We start from the raw sequence: 15,785 nt of genomic DNA on the forward strand, positions 1-15,785 counted from the left end.
CCACTGGCACTGAAGACAATGAGGCAGGCAAGGAGGCTGAAAGTGCCGTAGGATAGGAGAAACATGTTGCGCAGCAGCAGCTTCCCCTACTGTGCAAGCACCAGTGGCGGGAGGCTCAACCCTCACCCCCCCACTCTATCCTTTCCACCAAACCCCCACCCTTAACCCACTTCTTCTCCTCCCCCACCTCCTTCCCCTTTACTCTGCATGCCGCATCCTTGCTCCTTCCCTCCACCCCATGGCAATCAGCTGGTTTATGGCAGCTGGTTTGTGGCATTCAGGAGGGAGAGAGGGAGGGGAGGGAGAGGGAAAGAGCAAGGACACGGAGTGCAGGCTCCCCCCCCCCCGCCTCCTGAACACCGCAAACCAGCTGATTGCCAGGGGCAGGAGGCAGGTGAGGGAGGGGGAGCCTGCATACTGAGTCCTCACTCCTCCCCTGCTCCTGAACGCCTATGTGCCTAAATTAAATAAATATTTTTCAGCTCTTCAAAGCATAGCTTATTAGCCAACTAAGACATCTATTTGTTTAAAAAAATTAAAATAAAAAACAGCCTCTATACCACATCAAGGAATGCACTAGCCGTTGCTGAGAAACCACAATTTGCTGATATTCCCATCTACTCTCCTCAGTATCTTTTGTTTTGTTTCCCATAGTTATTATGTCTAATTGAAGCCCCAGTCCTCAAAGACGTTTTTGTGTGGTTAGTTCTCTGTGCCTGCATGAAGCCCATTTGACTTGGATTAGGGAACAAACCTTAGTTTCAGCAAAACTAAGCAAGGACATGTTAGTAGTTAATTAACACCAAAAAAACTTATTTGTTCAAAAAGCGTGAATGGTAAATTATTTAGGTTTAAATACTTGAATGAAAGTTATGTACTGGTTAAAAACAATTTGCATTCAGATATAGTTCAAAATTGTCTTTTCATTATAGGACAAATGGCAAACAGATGCAGAACTATTTACTTGTCTTATACCTTCATTCTAGGTACATTATAGGACAATTCCAGCTGACTGGAGGACAATAATTCTGATTTAGAGCAACTTGTGAGGTATCAAAATTTGTTTTTGCAAAAATGGATTTGTATCAAAATGTCTATTTTCAGATCAAACCCTGAGCTTTTTCATCCAGGAAGAGAGAAAGAAAGGGTCCATGTGAGAGAGTGTTTGTGCCTATCCTGGTGGCTATGGCAGAAGCCTGCAATGTGAGAGGCCCAGGTTCAAGTTCCTGCTTTCTCTGATTCCCAGTGATCTTAGATGAAAAACTCTGTTCTCAATCAGGCAGAACAGGGACATGAACCTGGGTCTCCCATATCCCAGATTAGTGCCATGGTTACAGGGAATCTCACTCTCCACTGGGCAAAAATGTTGTTGAAATTGATATATCTCAGTGACATGTTTCAGCTTTGATAAAAGTTTTTTAGTTTAAAATATTCCAATCAGCTATAGTTCCAGTACTGACACAGTGGCAAAAAGAACAGCAAGACATTAGTAAGGCTGGCATGCATGGGAGCAATATAAAATGAACTTCTATGAAGGTCTGAAAAATACACCTAAATATAAGAAGTGTAGCTGTGGGTTCCCACTCTATTATCCATGACAACTGCCCAGACAACATGAATAGCATGGACTTCTTCAGCATCAGAATAAAAACTACGAAGATTCAATAAGAGAAATAAAATGCATGGAAAACTTCATTTAACAGTTCACATTAACACACTGCAATATTTTTGTGGGCCAATAAAAGAGGGGCAATGGACCTAATATATTGGACTGTCCAGGAGAGGGTTGGACAGTGCTAAACACAGATGTGGGGGAAAATTCAGCACTGGGAGTGTGTTGGGGTCACCCTGCATGTGGTAACCCAGGCTGGTAGAAGCCAGAATGTGACTGGAGCTTTGCTAGCAAGCTGCAGCTATACACAATCACTCAAGGTGTTATCTGTATGCCCTTTGGCTGTTTCTGAGCAGTCCCGGTGGGAGCTACAAGAGCGAAGCATTGTTAGGCATCCTACGTTGCAGGACAGGGGTGACACAGCCTCTCACTTGTCTGGATTGCATCCTGAAATATCATGTGATTGTGTAATTGAAGACTGTGTCATAATACATACTCACAAGAAGGCCAAATTAAGGTTACGTGGGCAATCTTAATGCTGGTATTTCCTAACGTTTTGAGTGGTGGACTTTGTAACCTCAACATTCTTTAACATAGTTTAGTGTGCGTAACATAAGATAAAAAGGGGGGTACAATATATAGGGTGTTGATCTAACACAACGTTTTGAGACCGTGTGCTTCCACGGTTAGCAGGGCCGGCTCCAGGCACCAGCTGAGCAAGCTGGTGCTTGGGGCGGCAGATTCCAAGGGGCGGCATTTCCACAGTTTTCCCCCCCTCCTTCGCTACTCCGGCCACCGATAGGGAGCAGCTGCGCAGAGGAGGGGACTGCCCTGCTGGGAGCGGTGCCAGGTCTGTAGCAAGCCCGGTAGGGGTTCCCCCCCCCCTCGCCGCTCCGGCCGGCCTGCAGATTTGTGCCCCCCCACGCTCGCTGCTCCGGCCGGCCCGCAAGTTTGTGTCGCCCCCTTCCTCGCCGCTCCGTCCGGCCTGCAGGTTTGTGTGTCCCTCACCCCACCCTTCGTCACTCCGGCCAGCTCACAAGTTTGTGTCCTCCACTTTGTCACTCCAGTCAGCCCGCAGGTTTGTTTGGTTTTGGTTTTTTTTGCTTAGGGTGGCAAAAAAGCCAGAGCCGGCCCTGACTGTTAGGGAGAAAGCTAAACTTCCTTCCCTCCACGGTGTTCCCCCCGCATAGTAAAAGGCACAAGTATATCTGTAGTAACTGGTGCAGTAGAAGGCACAAGTATATCTGTAGTAATTCATTAAGCATTAGCTTAAGTCACAAAATTACAAGATGTATTAACAGAAATATAATTATGCGAAACATAATCTTTCAATCCTGTTATCAAGATGCTTGCAATTTTCATTTCCTGAAACATTAAGCAAATCAAGTGATTCTGTATGTAGACTAATCCCAATTAAACTCTTTTTTTCCCATTACATTATTAGCTCTGACTCACAGGACCTTGCCAACACCTGTTTTAATTGTTATAGTGGTGCACCACTATAATTAAAAGGTTATGTCATGACTTTGGTATAAAGGACGACCTTCCAAGGCCTCTTAATTTGGCATGCTTATTAAGATTTCTTTGAAATGTGGTGTGCTTTAGAAGGGTGAAGAATTGGCTTAGTGACTCAGTTTGGGGTCATTTAAGTCAGAGATTGTGGAGATGTAAATGCCCCAAAACCGCCATTTTTCAACAAGTTTCTACATTTTGTGTCTTTATTTTTGGCTCAGAGCTACAGACAAAACTATTGATGTAACGTGGGTCTCAGTCTGCTGAATTTTACCCCAAGGTGGTGCATGATACTCACTAAGTCTTTGGTAGACCCAAACTGAGAACAGTATTTAAGAATGTTTTTACAGTGCACATGTGCCAGTAAATAAAAACAGCTAGCAGGTTTCTATTGCTGCCATTTTATGGCTAGCTAATTAACTTCAGAGCAGCCTCCAGATTGATCTAACATGCCCCAGAGTTGGGGTGATGTTCAAGGTAACTAGCTCAAATAATTCTAATAGTTTGAGGAGGCATGATTTTCATTTACACAATCCATGGTGGCTTATTCCTAACATTCTGTTCACATATGAATTCTATAGCTATCTTTAGTGATTTTATTCATTTACTTTACCTAGTGCTCAAATAAAGTTCATTGTTCTGGAATTCCCAGGATTACTTCTTACTTTCTTAAGATAGGAACCCTATTGGTAGTTTTTATTAATTATTATTATATTATTGATTTAAAAAACTATAACAACAATTTACACTTGGTTCATAAACTAGTGAACTTCTTTATCCCACATCGGGCTTTCACAATATGAATGAAGTTATCCCCACATTGCCGATGCCTCTCCCCTCAAAAAAACAATAGTATAAAAAACAACGTACCTTTATTCTATGAAATCGAACAATATCTCCAATTTTGTAGATTTTTGGAAGGGCATCTAGATTTCCATTAAAAAGTGTGCATGTTAATTTCACATTTGATTGGTCCACAATTGTTACAACTGAACAATAATCTGTAAAATATAAAAAATAATGTATAATAGGACTAACATTTTAGTATTCATATATTTATATTTGGATTAACACACAAATCAAGGGAGTAATGCTAACATAAATAAGAAAATTTGTCCCATCATATACTACGTAAACTGTCAGAACAGCTGAAAACCAATATGGTAGCTTGCGCAAAGAGCTCTGAGTCAGAAGTTCCCATGTTCTATTCTTTGTCCTGCCATGGGCCCACTACAGGGTTTGGGGAATATTAATCTTCACAAGTCTTGGTTTCCTCATCTGTAAAATGGGGAAAATAGCTATTAATCTCACAGAGCTGTGAGAATGATAGTGTTTCCACTGTACTTTAAGAGATAAAGAGCTGTAGAAGGTTTAAGAGTAAATTAAAACATTAATTACCACCCCACATGCAGATACAAGAAAGAAGGTTGCAGGCACGTATCAGTAATTTGAAAGTTTACTGCCTTTCAAGTTGTTGTTTTATATAATTTTGGGAGGCAGGTGTCAGAGACCCAGGAAATGGCAATGCAATTCCACAACAAGCCACAAGGTCAAACTCCAAAGATTATATGACCTTTATTCTGCCTTACTAGAACAGTAACAGTGTATTATGTATGTTACAGACTTCCCTAAACAGAAATGTAAAAGTATGTGCTCAGTTGGACATCTTCAAGTGAGAAATCTGTAAGGAAGTAATGGTGAAATTGTTGTCTTGATTTAAGGAGTTAGATGCCTAACTTGCTTGGTTGCTTTTGAAAATACCACTAGGACATGAGTAATTTTTAAATAGGTAATAAGCAGAGAAATTGCCTTACAGTCTATTTCTATGTTGATATATGACTTAGCCAGGCATTTATATATGCAAAACTTGGTTTTGAAAATGGCTTTAATATCGTACAGCAAGATCCTTAAGAAAAGCATATGATTATATGCAATGCATGAACTAGCAATACACAATGCTTCAAATTTTTGAAGCACTGACTCCTGGAAAGGGGGAAGTGAACATTGGTTTGAATGTGAAGGTTGCTATCCCTAGGTGCACAGGGCCAGAACGTACAAAAATAGCATTCTTAGGAGTGAAGAAATTGAATTTTTACATTTTAAAATTGTATTTCTACACACCAGTACATAAAAGTGGGCCTACTTGCCCATTAGTGATTTTTTTCACCCCAGCCCTCCTTTCATTAGTTACTTTGAAAACTTTAGTTGCCATTTATAGAGTGTGCCATTTACAGTGGGGCTGAAAATGTTTGCTGGAGAAGTGCACTGAAACATTTTATGCTTCAGACTTGAAGGCACCAAGAGTTTTTTGGTTAATTTGTGCTGCCATGTATTGTGCAAAGTAAGGTCATGTCTACACTTGGAGTGCTTTATTGATATAAATGTAACAGTATATTGTAATAGCAAAGCAGTCTTAGCTGTATACAGCTTATGCCTGTAAAACTATGCTTTTACTGGTGTAATTTATTACACATCCCTTTCCCTGCAATAGCGTGAGACAAGCTATGGCGGTCAAAGCACAGTTTTCCTGATATAACTGTGTCTACACTAGGGGCTTTTGTGAGCACAGCTATGTTGATCACAAATTACATCTCATCACATCCCTGACTGACACAGCTATGCCTGTGGAGTCTGTAGTATAGTTATGACCAAAGCAAAAGGTACAAATCAGCAGTTCTGAATTGCCTGAGATGCAGAAAGCCAATCTAATTTTTACTCAAGTTTTTGCTTTTGCAAAGTCTCACTTTCATATACAATGTAAAATGTTGTTATATTGGTAAGTGCTACCTTGAGGAGTAAAAAGTTCAGATTTACAGGCTGGACACAGAAATCTTTCCCCTTTTGCCTACATCTCAGCACCTTTGGTATGGTCTCCACTCAGAAACCATGCTAAAGGGGAAGGGTTAACTCCACCCACTCAGTTTTCTTTTGTGTACTGGTGGCAACCATACCTAGACTCCTGAGCTCAATGAGAAATGGCTGCAGCACTTAAGATGTGAAGATTTATATAATCCCCTTGGAGCCCCTACTCAGAAGTTAAGAAACACTGCATAAGCCATCAGAAAGTTGTCTAGATTATTTAATCGCAATTAATCACACTGTTGAACAATAACAGAATATCATTTATTTAAATGTGTGGATGTTTTCTACATTTTCAAATATATTCATTTCAAACACAACACAATACACGGTGTACAATGCTCACTGTATATTTATTTTGCTTACAAATATTTGCACTGTAGAAAACAAAAGAAATAGTATTTTTAAATTCACCTAATCTCTTTATCATTAAAGTTGAACTTATGAAGACTTCAATAACTCAGACATAGGTTAGGGGTTTGTTATAGAAGTGGATGGGTAGGGTTCTGTGGCCTGCTTTGTGCAGGAGGTCGGACTAGATGATCACATTGGTCCCTTCTGACCCTAGAATCTATGAATGTAGAATTATGTACAAAAAAACCTGCATTCAACAATAGAACAATGTAGAAGTCCAATCAGTCCTACTTCTTGTTCGGCCAATCGCTCAGACAAACTACTTTCTTTACAGTTGCAGGAGATAATTCTGCCTGCTTCTTGTTTACAATGTCACCTGAAAGTGAGAACAGGCATTTGCATGGCACTGTTGTAGCCAGCATCGCAAGATATTTATGTGCCAGATGTACTAAAGATTCATATGTCCCTTCATGCTTCAACCACCGTTCCAGAGGACATGCATCCATTCTGTGAAGGGTTCTATTCGATAACAATCCAAAGCAGTGCGGACCAACATGTTCATTTCATCATCTGAGTCAGATGCCACCAGCAAAAGGTTGATTATTTTTTTTGGTGGTTTGGGTTCTGTAATTTCTGCATTGGAGTGTTGCTCTTTTAGGACTTCTGAAAGCATGCTCCACACCTAATCCCTCTCTGATTTTGGAAGGCACTTAAGATTCTTAAATCTTGGTCGAGTGCTGCACCTAGCTTTAGAAAATTCACATTGGTATCTTCTTTGCATTTTGTCAAATTTACAGTGAAAGTGTTCTTAAAATGAACATGTGCTGTGTCATCCTCCGAGATGGCTATAACATGAAATATATGTCAGAATGCGGGTAAAACATAGCAGGAGACATACAATTCTCCCCCAAGGAGTTTAGTCACCAATTTAAAATACTTTTTTTAACAAGCATCATCAGCATGGAAGCATGTCCTCTGGAACAATGGCCAAGGCATGAAGAGACATATGAATCTTTAGTGCAGGTGACACGTAAATATCTTGCAACGCCAGCTACAATAATGCCATGTGAATGCCTGTTCTCACTTTCAGGTGACATTGAAATTAAGAAGTGGGCAGCAATATCTCCCGCAAATGTAAACAAACTTGTTTCTCTTAGTGATTGGTTGAAGAAGTAGGACTGAGTGAACTTCTAGGCTCTAAAGTTTTACATTGCTTTGTTGAGTGCAGTTATGTAAAAAGCAATAACCTACATTTGTAAGTTGCACTTTCATGATAAAGAGATTGCACTACAGTACTTGTATCAAGAGAACTGAAAAATACTATTTCTTTTATCATTTTACAGCACAAATATTTGTAATAAAAATATAATAAGTGAGAACTGTATACTTTGTATTCTGTGTTGTAACTGAAATTGATATATTTGAAAATGAAGAAAAGCAAAGAAAATATTTAATAAATTTAAATTGGTATATTCTATTAAGTGTGATTATTTTTTTAATTGCGATTAATTTTTGAGTTAATCTTGATTAATCGACAGTCCTAATACACACACACACACACACACACAATCAATTTTCTCTTCCAAATAAAACAAATATACCAAAATACAAGATTCATCATAATACATAAAGTAACAAAAGAGGGTTAGGATAAAGGGAAGGGAAATGTGATATGTGTGTGTTCAGGGTCTACATTAATCATCAACCTCTAAAAAAAAAAATCAATCCAGATTGCTTTGAATTTTTCAGGTATTCCCCTGCTGCCGAATGCCAGTCATTTGTTAGCTGCCAGGTAAGCCATATCACTGAGACAGGCATCAATGTTTGGTGGGAACTGACTCCACCTTATTATCAGGAAACCTCCAGGTATCAGGAATATATCCAAGAACAAAACGTAAGGGGCAGGGCTCCAATTTAGCATCCAAATCTCAAATTAGTCAGATCAGAAATTCCTGATAGAGGGCACTCCAAAAAATATATGAGGCAATGCAGCACCAATGGAGTTTCACTTCCAACAGCGGTCAGCAGTTATGAGGCCCATTACAATTAGATTATGTGGGGACCAGTATATTCAAAAAATGTCTTTTGGTGAATAAGCAATAGTCTCAAGACTTCAGTTGCTTTTTTAACATTAGATACAATTGTATTACATTACAGAGATAGTTGCATATCCAAGTCTCTATTCCAAGCAACTCTCAAATTATCTATCTTTGGCAGAGTTTTTTGCACCAGAAAATGGTTAAAGGATACCACTGGCTGAGAAAATCCAGGAAGTTTCCTCCAAAATAATAAAAATGTTATGGAGGTCCTGGAGCTTCCAATGCATCTAGTCTAATAATTTGCTCTGATATTATTGCCGCTTCAAAAGATTCTAAAGAACCTTTTGCTGTAATTTTTCTAGATGTCAAAAAAGCCTTTGACCACATAGCATGGGACAATCTTTTTGAAGTATTAGCAAAATTTGGATTTGGTAGCCAATTTGTTGCTTAGATTAAGTTTAGATACTCTAACCTGACTTCCATATTTGCATTACAGGGAGGAATAAGGCAGGCCTGCCCTTTTCCCCCTCTTCTCTTTGATTTAGCTTTAAAATCTTTAGACACTGCCATCCAAGCAAATCAACATATTCATGGTATCAGGGGAGGCCAAACGGAACACCAAAATTATGCTCTATATGGATGATGCAGAGATAGTCCACTAAAAAGTTATCTTGGGCATCTTTACTGATTTTCTCTTTAGTTAAACACAGTATTAAAAAACTGCTGAAATTGTTTATTAATATCTGATTGTGTTGTATATGATTTGTAGATATTATAACAAATAGCAGCTATTTATTTCTATTAGACTTTAGCTTAAGTCTTGCCATTTCTCTCACCAAATTCTCAATAGTTTTGTTTGAAACAGAATAAAGGAAACAACGTTTTGGGAGAGAAGTTTGTTTGATTTCATATCTTAGATTGATGTTTTCTTAGTTTCTTTGAGGGAAGAGACAGAAGCACAGTCTGCCCTCAAGGTTTTGATTTCCTTCATAAGGGTATCGATTCTATGTTCTCTCCATTTCTTTTTAAAGGTGACATATGAGATATGGCCTCTGATGAAGGCTTTAAAGGAATCCCAAAACATGGCAGTGATGAAGCAGAGAGCGGAATCATTTTAAAAATATAATAAAATAAGAAGAGTTAACAAATGATGCATCAAACAAAAGAAAGATATTTAATCTCCACATTTTAGTTGGGGGTGTATATCATAGGGGCCTAAACAGCTCACCTAGCATGGTGAGATATAGCAATAGTACCAATGCCACAATCTGTGATAGAATTTATTTAGTCTTGTGACACTAAGAAATAGTCAAATCCTGAATATGTTGAAAGAGTTGCAGAAAGAAAACAAAAACTACAGTCTCTGACTGTAAGATTCCCCTTATCTCCACCCATCTGGTAAGTCTAAATAAGCCACGTACATATGAAGTAGCTGATAAGTATTAGCGCTTTTATGCAGAGATGGGGACGATTTATCAAGGACTGGGTCTAGAGTTTTGTTAAAGTCTCCAGCTATCATCGTTGGCTATCCCTCGATACGAGGATGATGTCTGCTGGGGGAAAAGTCATTGATGAGAGTTAAGATGGCTGATGAGTCCAATCCATGCTCTATAGATTTTTCCACGTGTGTCAGGTGTTGGCTTGGAGAGTGCACAACTGCTGACGGAGAGGCTGTACACTCTTCTTCCTCTGCCATTTCTCAGCTTCTTGAACAAGATGATTCTCTTCAGAATGGGTTGAGGCTTGATGTGTGATGCAATGCCACTGAAGTCTATTGCCAGCCAGCTCTTCCCAGTTCATGGGGTCAATGCCAATTCTTAAGATATACTTCAGGGTGTCCTTGTAGCTTTTCCTCTGTCTCCCATGGGTCCTCTTACCATGACTAAGTTGAGAAGAGAGGACTTGCTTCAGAAGACGAGCATCAGCCATCGCCACGTAATGACCAGCCCAGTGAAGTTGATGTTTTATAATCTTTACCTCAACTCTGGTAGTGTTAGCTGCAGAGAGAACACTGGCATTGGTGTGGTAATTTTACCATCTGATATGACAACACTGTTGGTACCACTCCAGACGCTTAAGATGGCTTTGGTATATCATCCATGTCACGTCTTCATAAAAAAGAATGAGATTGACTAGTGTATTACAGACCAGAATCTTCGTTTCCATCTGCAGATTTCTGTCACTAAAGACATGATGAAGCAACTTTCCAAAGGATGTGCTGGCACAACAGATCCTATATTTGATCTCCACATCAAGATTGGCTATTTGGGACAGTTGGCTCTCAAGGTAAGGGAAATCTCAACATTTTCCAGGAGTTCACCACTGATGACAATTTGTGAGAGAATGGGGGCAGTTTGTGCTGGGACAAGCTGGTGGAACACCTTAGTCTTCACAATATTGAGGGAAAGTTCCAGGCTATGATTGGCATCCACAACAAGATCTAGGGTGGACTGCAAGTCAGACTCGGTGTGTGCAAGGATAGCACAGCCAGCATACTGAAGGTAGGTAATAACAGTCCCGGTGGCAATTTTAGAATGAAGATGCTGCAGGTTTAAGAGCTGGCCATCCATGCGATACTCAATCCCAGTTCCAGAAGAAAGGCGATCACAAATAAGAATCAAGATCACGGCAAGATAGATGGAAAAAAGGTTTTGGGCAATAGCACAGTCCTGCTTAACACCAGCATGGATGGTGAATGGGTCTGTCTCCAATTCATTACAGAGGATGGTGGCGGTCAACCCATCATGAAGCAGCCTGTGAACTCAAATGAACTTTGATGAACATGTGAACCTAAACAGCACCTTCCATAAAGCTTCACAATTGATGGAATCAAAGGCCTTAGATAGGTCAATAAAAAGCCATAAACAATGGCTGGTACTGTTCTCTACAATTCTCTTGGAGCTGTTGTGCAACAAAAATCACATCGCTGATGCCCTGAGATGTTCTGAAAACACATTAGGATTTCAGAAGCATGTCTTTGGCAAGAGGGAGGAGATGGTTCAAAAGGATGTGAGCATATAACAACTCCAGCTATAACAGGCTGATAGCCCATGTCATTTATACCTGGCCTGCAAAGTTGATTATCAATTGCCAATTTCAGCCTTGAGGACAGTAAATCTGCCTTCACTGTCAAACTCTGCGCTCAAAATATTAACATTCAGTTTTTTTATGTATTAGTATAGCAACACATTTTGCTTTAGAATTAAAGTAACTAGAAATTGAGAGGCCTACCCAATCTCTATTCAGTTTAGAAGCTTCAAGTTCTGTCAGGTGAATAGGAATGTCAATATTCTTTATTTTTTAAGCACCGGGTATATTTTTTTCTTTTAATAGGGTTATTAAAGCCCTTTATATTCCAGGAGACATTTAATTATCAGAGCCATCATTAATACATAATGGAGAACATACGCTTAGTGAACAAGTGAGAAATTGCAAATTTTCCTGAGCAGCATACAGTTCTTGCATATCTAAGCAGCAAAAGTTATCATCCAGATATAGGGTGTCACATCCTGCTATATATTCTACAGAAGTGGGAAAGGAATTCTCAGCATGGAAGGGAAAGAGGAGAAGGGCAGAAAGAGGAATTAAATACATGAAAACACAAAAAAAAAAACAGAAAAGATAGTGGAGCGAGAAATACACAGTAGCAGCACACAATCAAAAAGAAGAATCTATTTAAACAATCCAAAAAACCACTTGACATTCAGGAGGCATCGCCGGATTCGTTGAAACTTGTACACTCTCTCAGCCTCTGGGACCCCAAACACCACAACTACAGTAATCACCTATTACCAACAGAATTGTGAGGATGCACCATCTAATGAAGCAGTGATTTTAAAAATATAATTACTAATCAGATGATTGATTTTATATATTGAAGCTCCTTTCCCAATAGGAAGTAAATTGATAACCCTTTAACTGCAATATGAGAGAGAAAAAAAAGAAAAGGAACTAATGTCAATATCGATATCAGCTAATGCCTATCCACTTTAGATGAGCCATATCAGATCTCAGAGAGCAAAACCAATTCCATATGGTCAGCTCACTCCAAACACATCTCCTTTTACAAGGGAGGACGTGGCAGATTTGAGAGGTATTTTTCTGCCTCCTGAGGGGAACTGAATGATACTATCTTGTCACCATTCTTAGTATGGAGTGTTTAATAAGATACTTCAAGTCCATCTTCCTGGGCAATTGTTTTGCTTGGTTAACAGCTGCCCTCCTTGCACCCACATCACAAGCATAATCTTGAAAGAGCAGTATTTTAATTTCTGGTTCTTGCCATAATAGCTCCTTCTCCACTCCCAACCCATCTGGATTTCTGCAATATAAGCTCTTTAGTGGTAAGACGATTTGATGAACTTCACAATCAATGTTCTAGGCCAACCGGCTTGGGGCCCACTCTATATCAAAACAAAAATCTACAAGCAGATTGAACAACTTAGCAGTTTAGAGACAAATTCAAAAGAGAAAGTTACTCACCTTGCAGTAACTGAGGTTCTTCGAGATGTGTCCCCCTGTGGGTGCTCCACTCTACGTGACGGTGCGTCCCGGCGCTGTCGATGGGAGATTTTCGGTAGCAGTGCCTGGTTGGGGCGCACGCACCCAGAGGGTCTCTCTCGTCTAGTTGGAATCTTCCTGAGTGCGCGCGCCCCACACTCTCCTCAGTTCCTTCTCTACCGTGGAGCATCATACTAGTACTCCAAAGTAGAGGGGAGGAGGGCGGGGAATGGAGCACCCACAGGGACACACATCTTGAAGAACCTCAGTTACTGCAAGGTGAGTAACTTTCTCTTCTTCTTTAAGTGCTGTCCCTGTGGGTGCTCCACTCTAGGTGAATGTGTAGCAGTACCCACTATGGTTGGTGGGACTTTGGAGATGCAGCAGTGAGTACTGTAGATAGTACTGTAGGGTCTACTATGGTGTCTGCCGTGGTGTCTTGCGTGAGAGCATAGCGTTTTGCAAACTTGTGTTCAGATGACCCCATAGCCGCTTTGCAGATGTCAGGAATGGGAACATTGTGCAGGAAGGCAACGGATGTCAACATGACTCAAGTGGAATGAGTTCTAATGCCTTCAGGCGGTTGAAGATTTTGCGCATGGTAACAGAATTTGATGCAGTCAGAGATCCACTTGGATAGACGTTTAGAGATATCCGCACCTTTCGGTAATGGAAACAAAGAGTCGTGGGGACTTACGAAATGGTTTGGTCCTGTTTAAATAAAAGGCGATTGCTCGCCTGACATCGAGAATATACAGGGTTGCCTGTTGTGGAGTCTTGTGAGGTTTGAGATAGAAAGTAGGTAAGTATATAGGTTGGTTGAGGTGGAAGGTCGATACCACCTTAGGAAGAAATTTAGGATGTGGTCTCAAAGTGACTTTGTCTTTGGAAAAGATTGTGAAGGGAGGGTGGGCCATCAGGGTGCTCATTTCACCAACTCTCTCTGCTGATGTTATGGCAACTAAGAAAGCCACCTTCATGGACATACGAAGATGAGAGGAGGTAGCCAAGGCCTCAAATGGAGGTTTCATGAGAGCATGAAGAAGAAGGTTAAGATTCCATGCAGCCGCTGTTGGGTAAATTTCAGGGTGGAGATTTTGCAGGCCCGTGAGAAAGCATTTTATGGTGGAGTGGATAAAGAATGAATAACTGTCTAATAGGTCATGGAAGGTGGTAAGCGCCGCCAGGTGCACTTTGATGGAGCTGAGCGAAAGTCCTTCCTGTTTTAGTTTCAGGAGGTAGTCTAGAATGTTAGGGAGGGTCACATTATTGAGTGCTAAGTGATTACGTGAGCACCAGGGGGCGAAACGCTTCCACTTCTCCAGGTAGGTTTTACGAGTGGAGTCTTTCCTACTGTGCAGGAGGAAATATTGGACTTGCTTGGAACAGGCCAGTCCATGGGTTTGGAACCATGAAGGAACCAGGCTGTGAGGTGGAGCTTTTGGAGCTGGGGTGAAGAACCCGTCCGTTGTCCTGGGAAACGTGGTCTGGCCTGTTGGGGAGAGCCCGTGGGTGACGGGAGGATATGCAGAGTAGGTACGGATACCACATCTGTCTTGGCTAAGCCGGGGCAATAAGGATGACCCAGGCCTTGCTGTCCGCAATCTTCCAAAGAACCCTGTGTAACAGAGGGATTGGTGGAAGGCGTACAGGAAGGAGTTGTTCCATGGGATGAGGAATGCATCTTCTAGGGATGCAGTCCCGCTCTGGAGTAAAATGGAACATTTTCAATTCTAGGTCGTGGCTAAGAGATCTATTGACGAGCTGCCCCAGAGGGAGAAGAGCTGTTGGAGTACTGCGGGGTGCAGTTCCCATTCGTGTTGTGTCAGGAAGTGCCTGCTGAGTGCCTCGGCAGTAGTGTTGTGGCAGCCTGGTAGGTAGGAAGAGATGATTTGTATTCAATGTCATATGCACCAATTCCATAGTTGAATGGCTTCCATGCAAAGGGAATGTGATCGGGCTCCCTCTTGTCTGTTTATGTAGTACATGCATGCTATGTTGTCTTTTAAGGCCCAAAGAGATTTGTTCTTTCTGAGGGGAAGAAAGTGAAGGCATGCTCACCTCACTGCTCTGAGCTCTAAGAGATTTATGTGTAGGTGCGTCTCTGATGCGGACCACCGACCTTGTGCCCTGTGCTGCCCTAAGTGCGCTCCCCAACCGATTAGGGAAGCGTCCGTGGTGAGCATGAGTGCTGGGGAACCTTGCTGGAAGGAAACCCCTGTGCAGAGGTTTTCTGGACTTGTTTACCAATGCTGGGAAGCTATAACATTGGGAGGAGGAGTTAGCAGCATCCCTAAGGTGTGTCTGTTGGGTTTGAAATTGGAATTGAGCCAGCCCTGGAGACATCTCATGTGTAGCCTGGCATGGTGAACCACGAAGGCGGTGGCTGCCATCTGACCAAGGAGCTGTAGGCAAAGTCTTGCCTGTGTCCTGGGACGAATAGAGAACGTGCTTTTGAGCTGCATGATAGTGAGGAATCTGTGATATGGGAGCGAGGCCCTGCTCTGGATTGAGTTGAGATGAGCTCCGATGAACTCGATCTGTTGTTTAGGTGTCAGAGTGGATTTTTGGATGTTTATTTGGAGGCCTAGCCTGTGAAAGAGGGAGATGGCGAAACGGGTAGCTTGAAGTGTCTCGCCATAGGAGTTGCCCTTGATAAGGCAATCGTCCAGATACGGGAACAGCGTGGCCCAGTGTTTGCAGAGGTGAGCCACGACCACGGCTAGAGTCTTGGAAAAAAAACTCTCGGTGCTATGGTGGGTCCGAAAGGAAGAACTCTGTATTGAAAATGGTCATGACCGATTGTGAATTGTAGGAAGCGTCTGTGAGCTAGATGAATTGATATATGAAAGTAAGCATGCTGTAGGTCGAGGGCTTTGAACCAGTTCCCTTGATCCAGTGCAGGTATT

The 15,785-nt window shown here is 41.4% G+C and overlaps 1 protein-coding gene across 9 annotated transcripts in view; it reads right to left on the reverse strand.

The window, feature by feature from the left end:
- POT1 (protection of telomeres 1) overlaps positions 1–15,785 on the reverse strand; it is a 159,405-nt gene that overhangs the window by 64,388 nt on the left and 79,232 nt on the right. For all 9 annotated transcript variants that reach the window (XM_030549168.1, XM_030549170.1, XM_030549169.1 and 6 more), the window contains one exon: positions 3,995–4,125. In XM_030549168.1, the coding sequence (XP_030405028.1) occupies positions 3,995–4,125 (131 nt within the window). The remainder of the gene's footprint in view (positions 1–3,994; positions 4,126–15,785) is intronic.

The sequence above is a fragment of the Gopherus evgoodei genome, chromosome 1 (assembly GCF_007399415.2).
Source record: "Gopherus evgoodei ecotype Sinaloan lineage chromosome 1, rGopEvg1_v1.p, whole genome shotgun sequence".
NCBI classification, from domain to species: domain Eukaryota; kingdom Metazoa; phylum Chordata; order Testudines; family Testudinidae; genus Gopherus; species Gopherus evgoodei.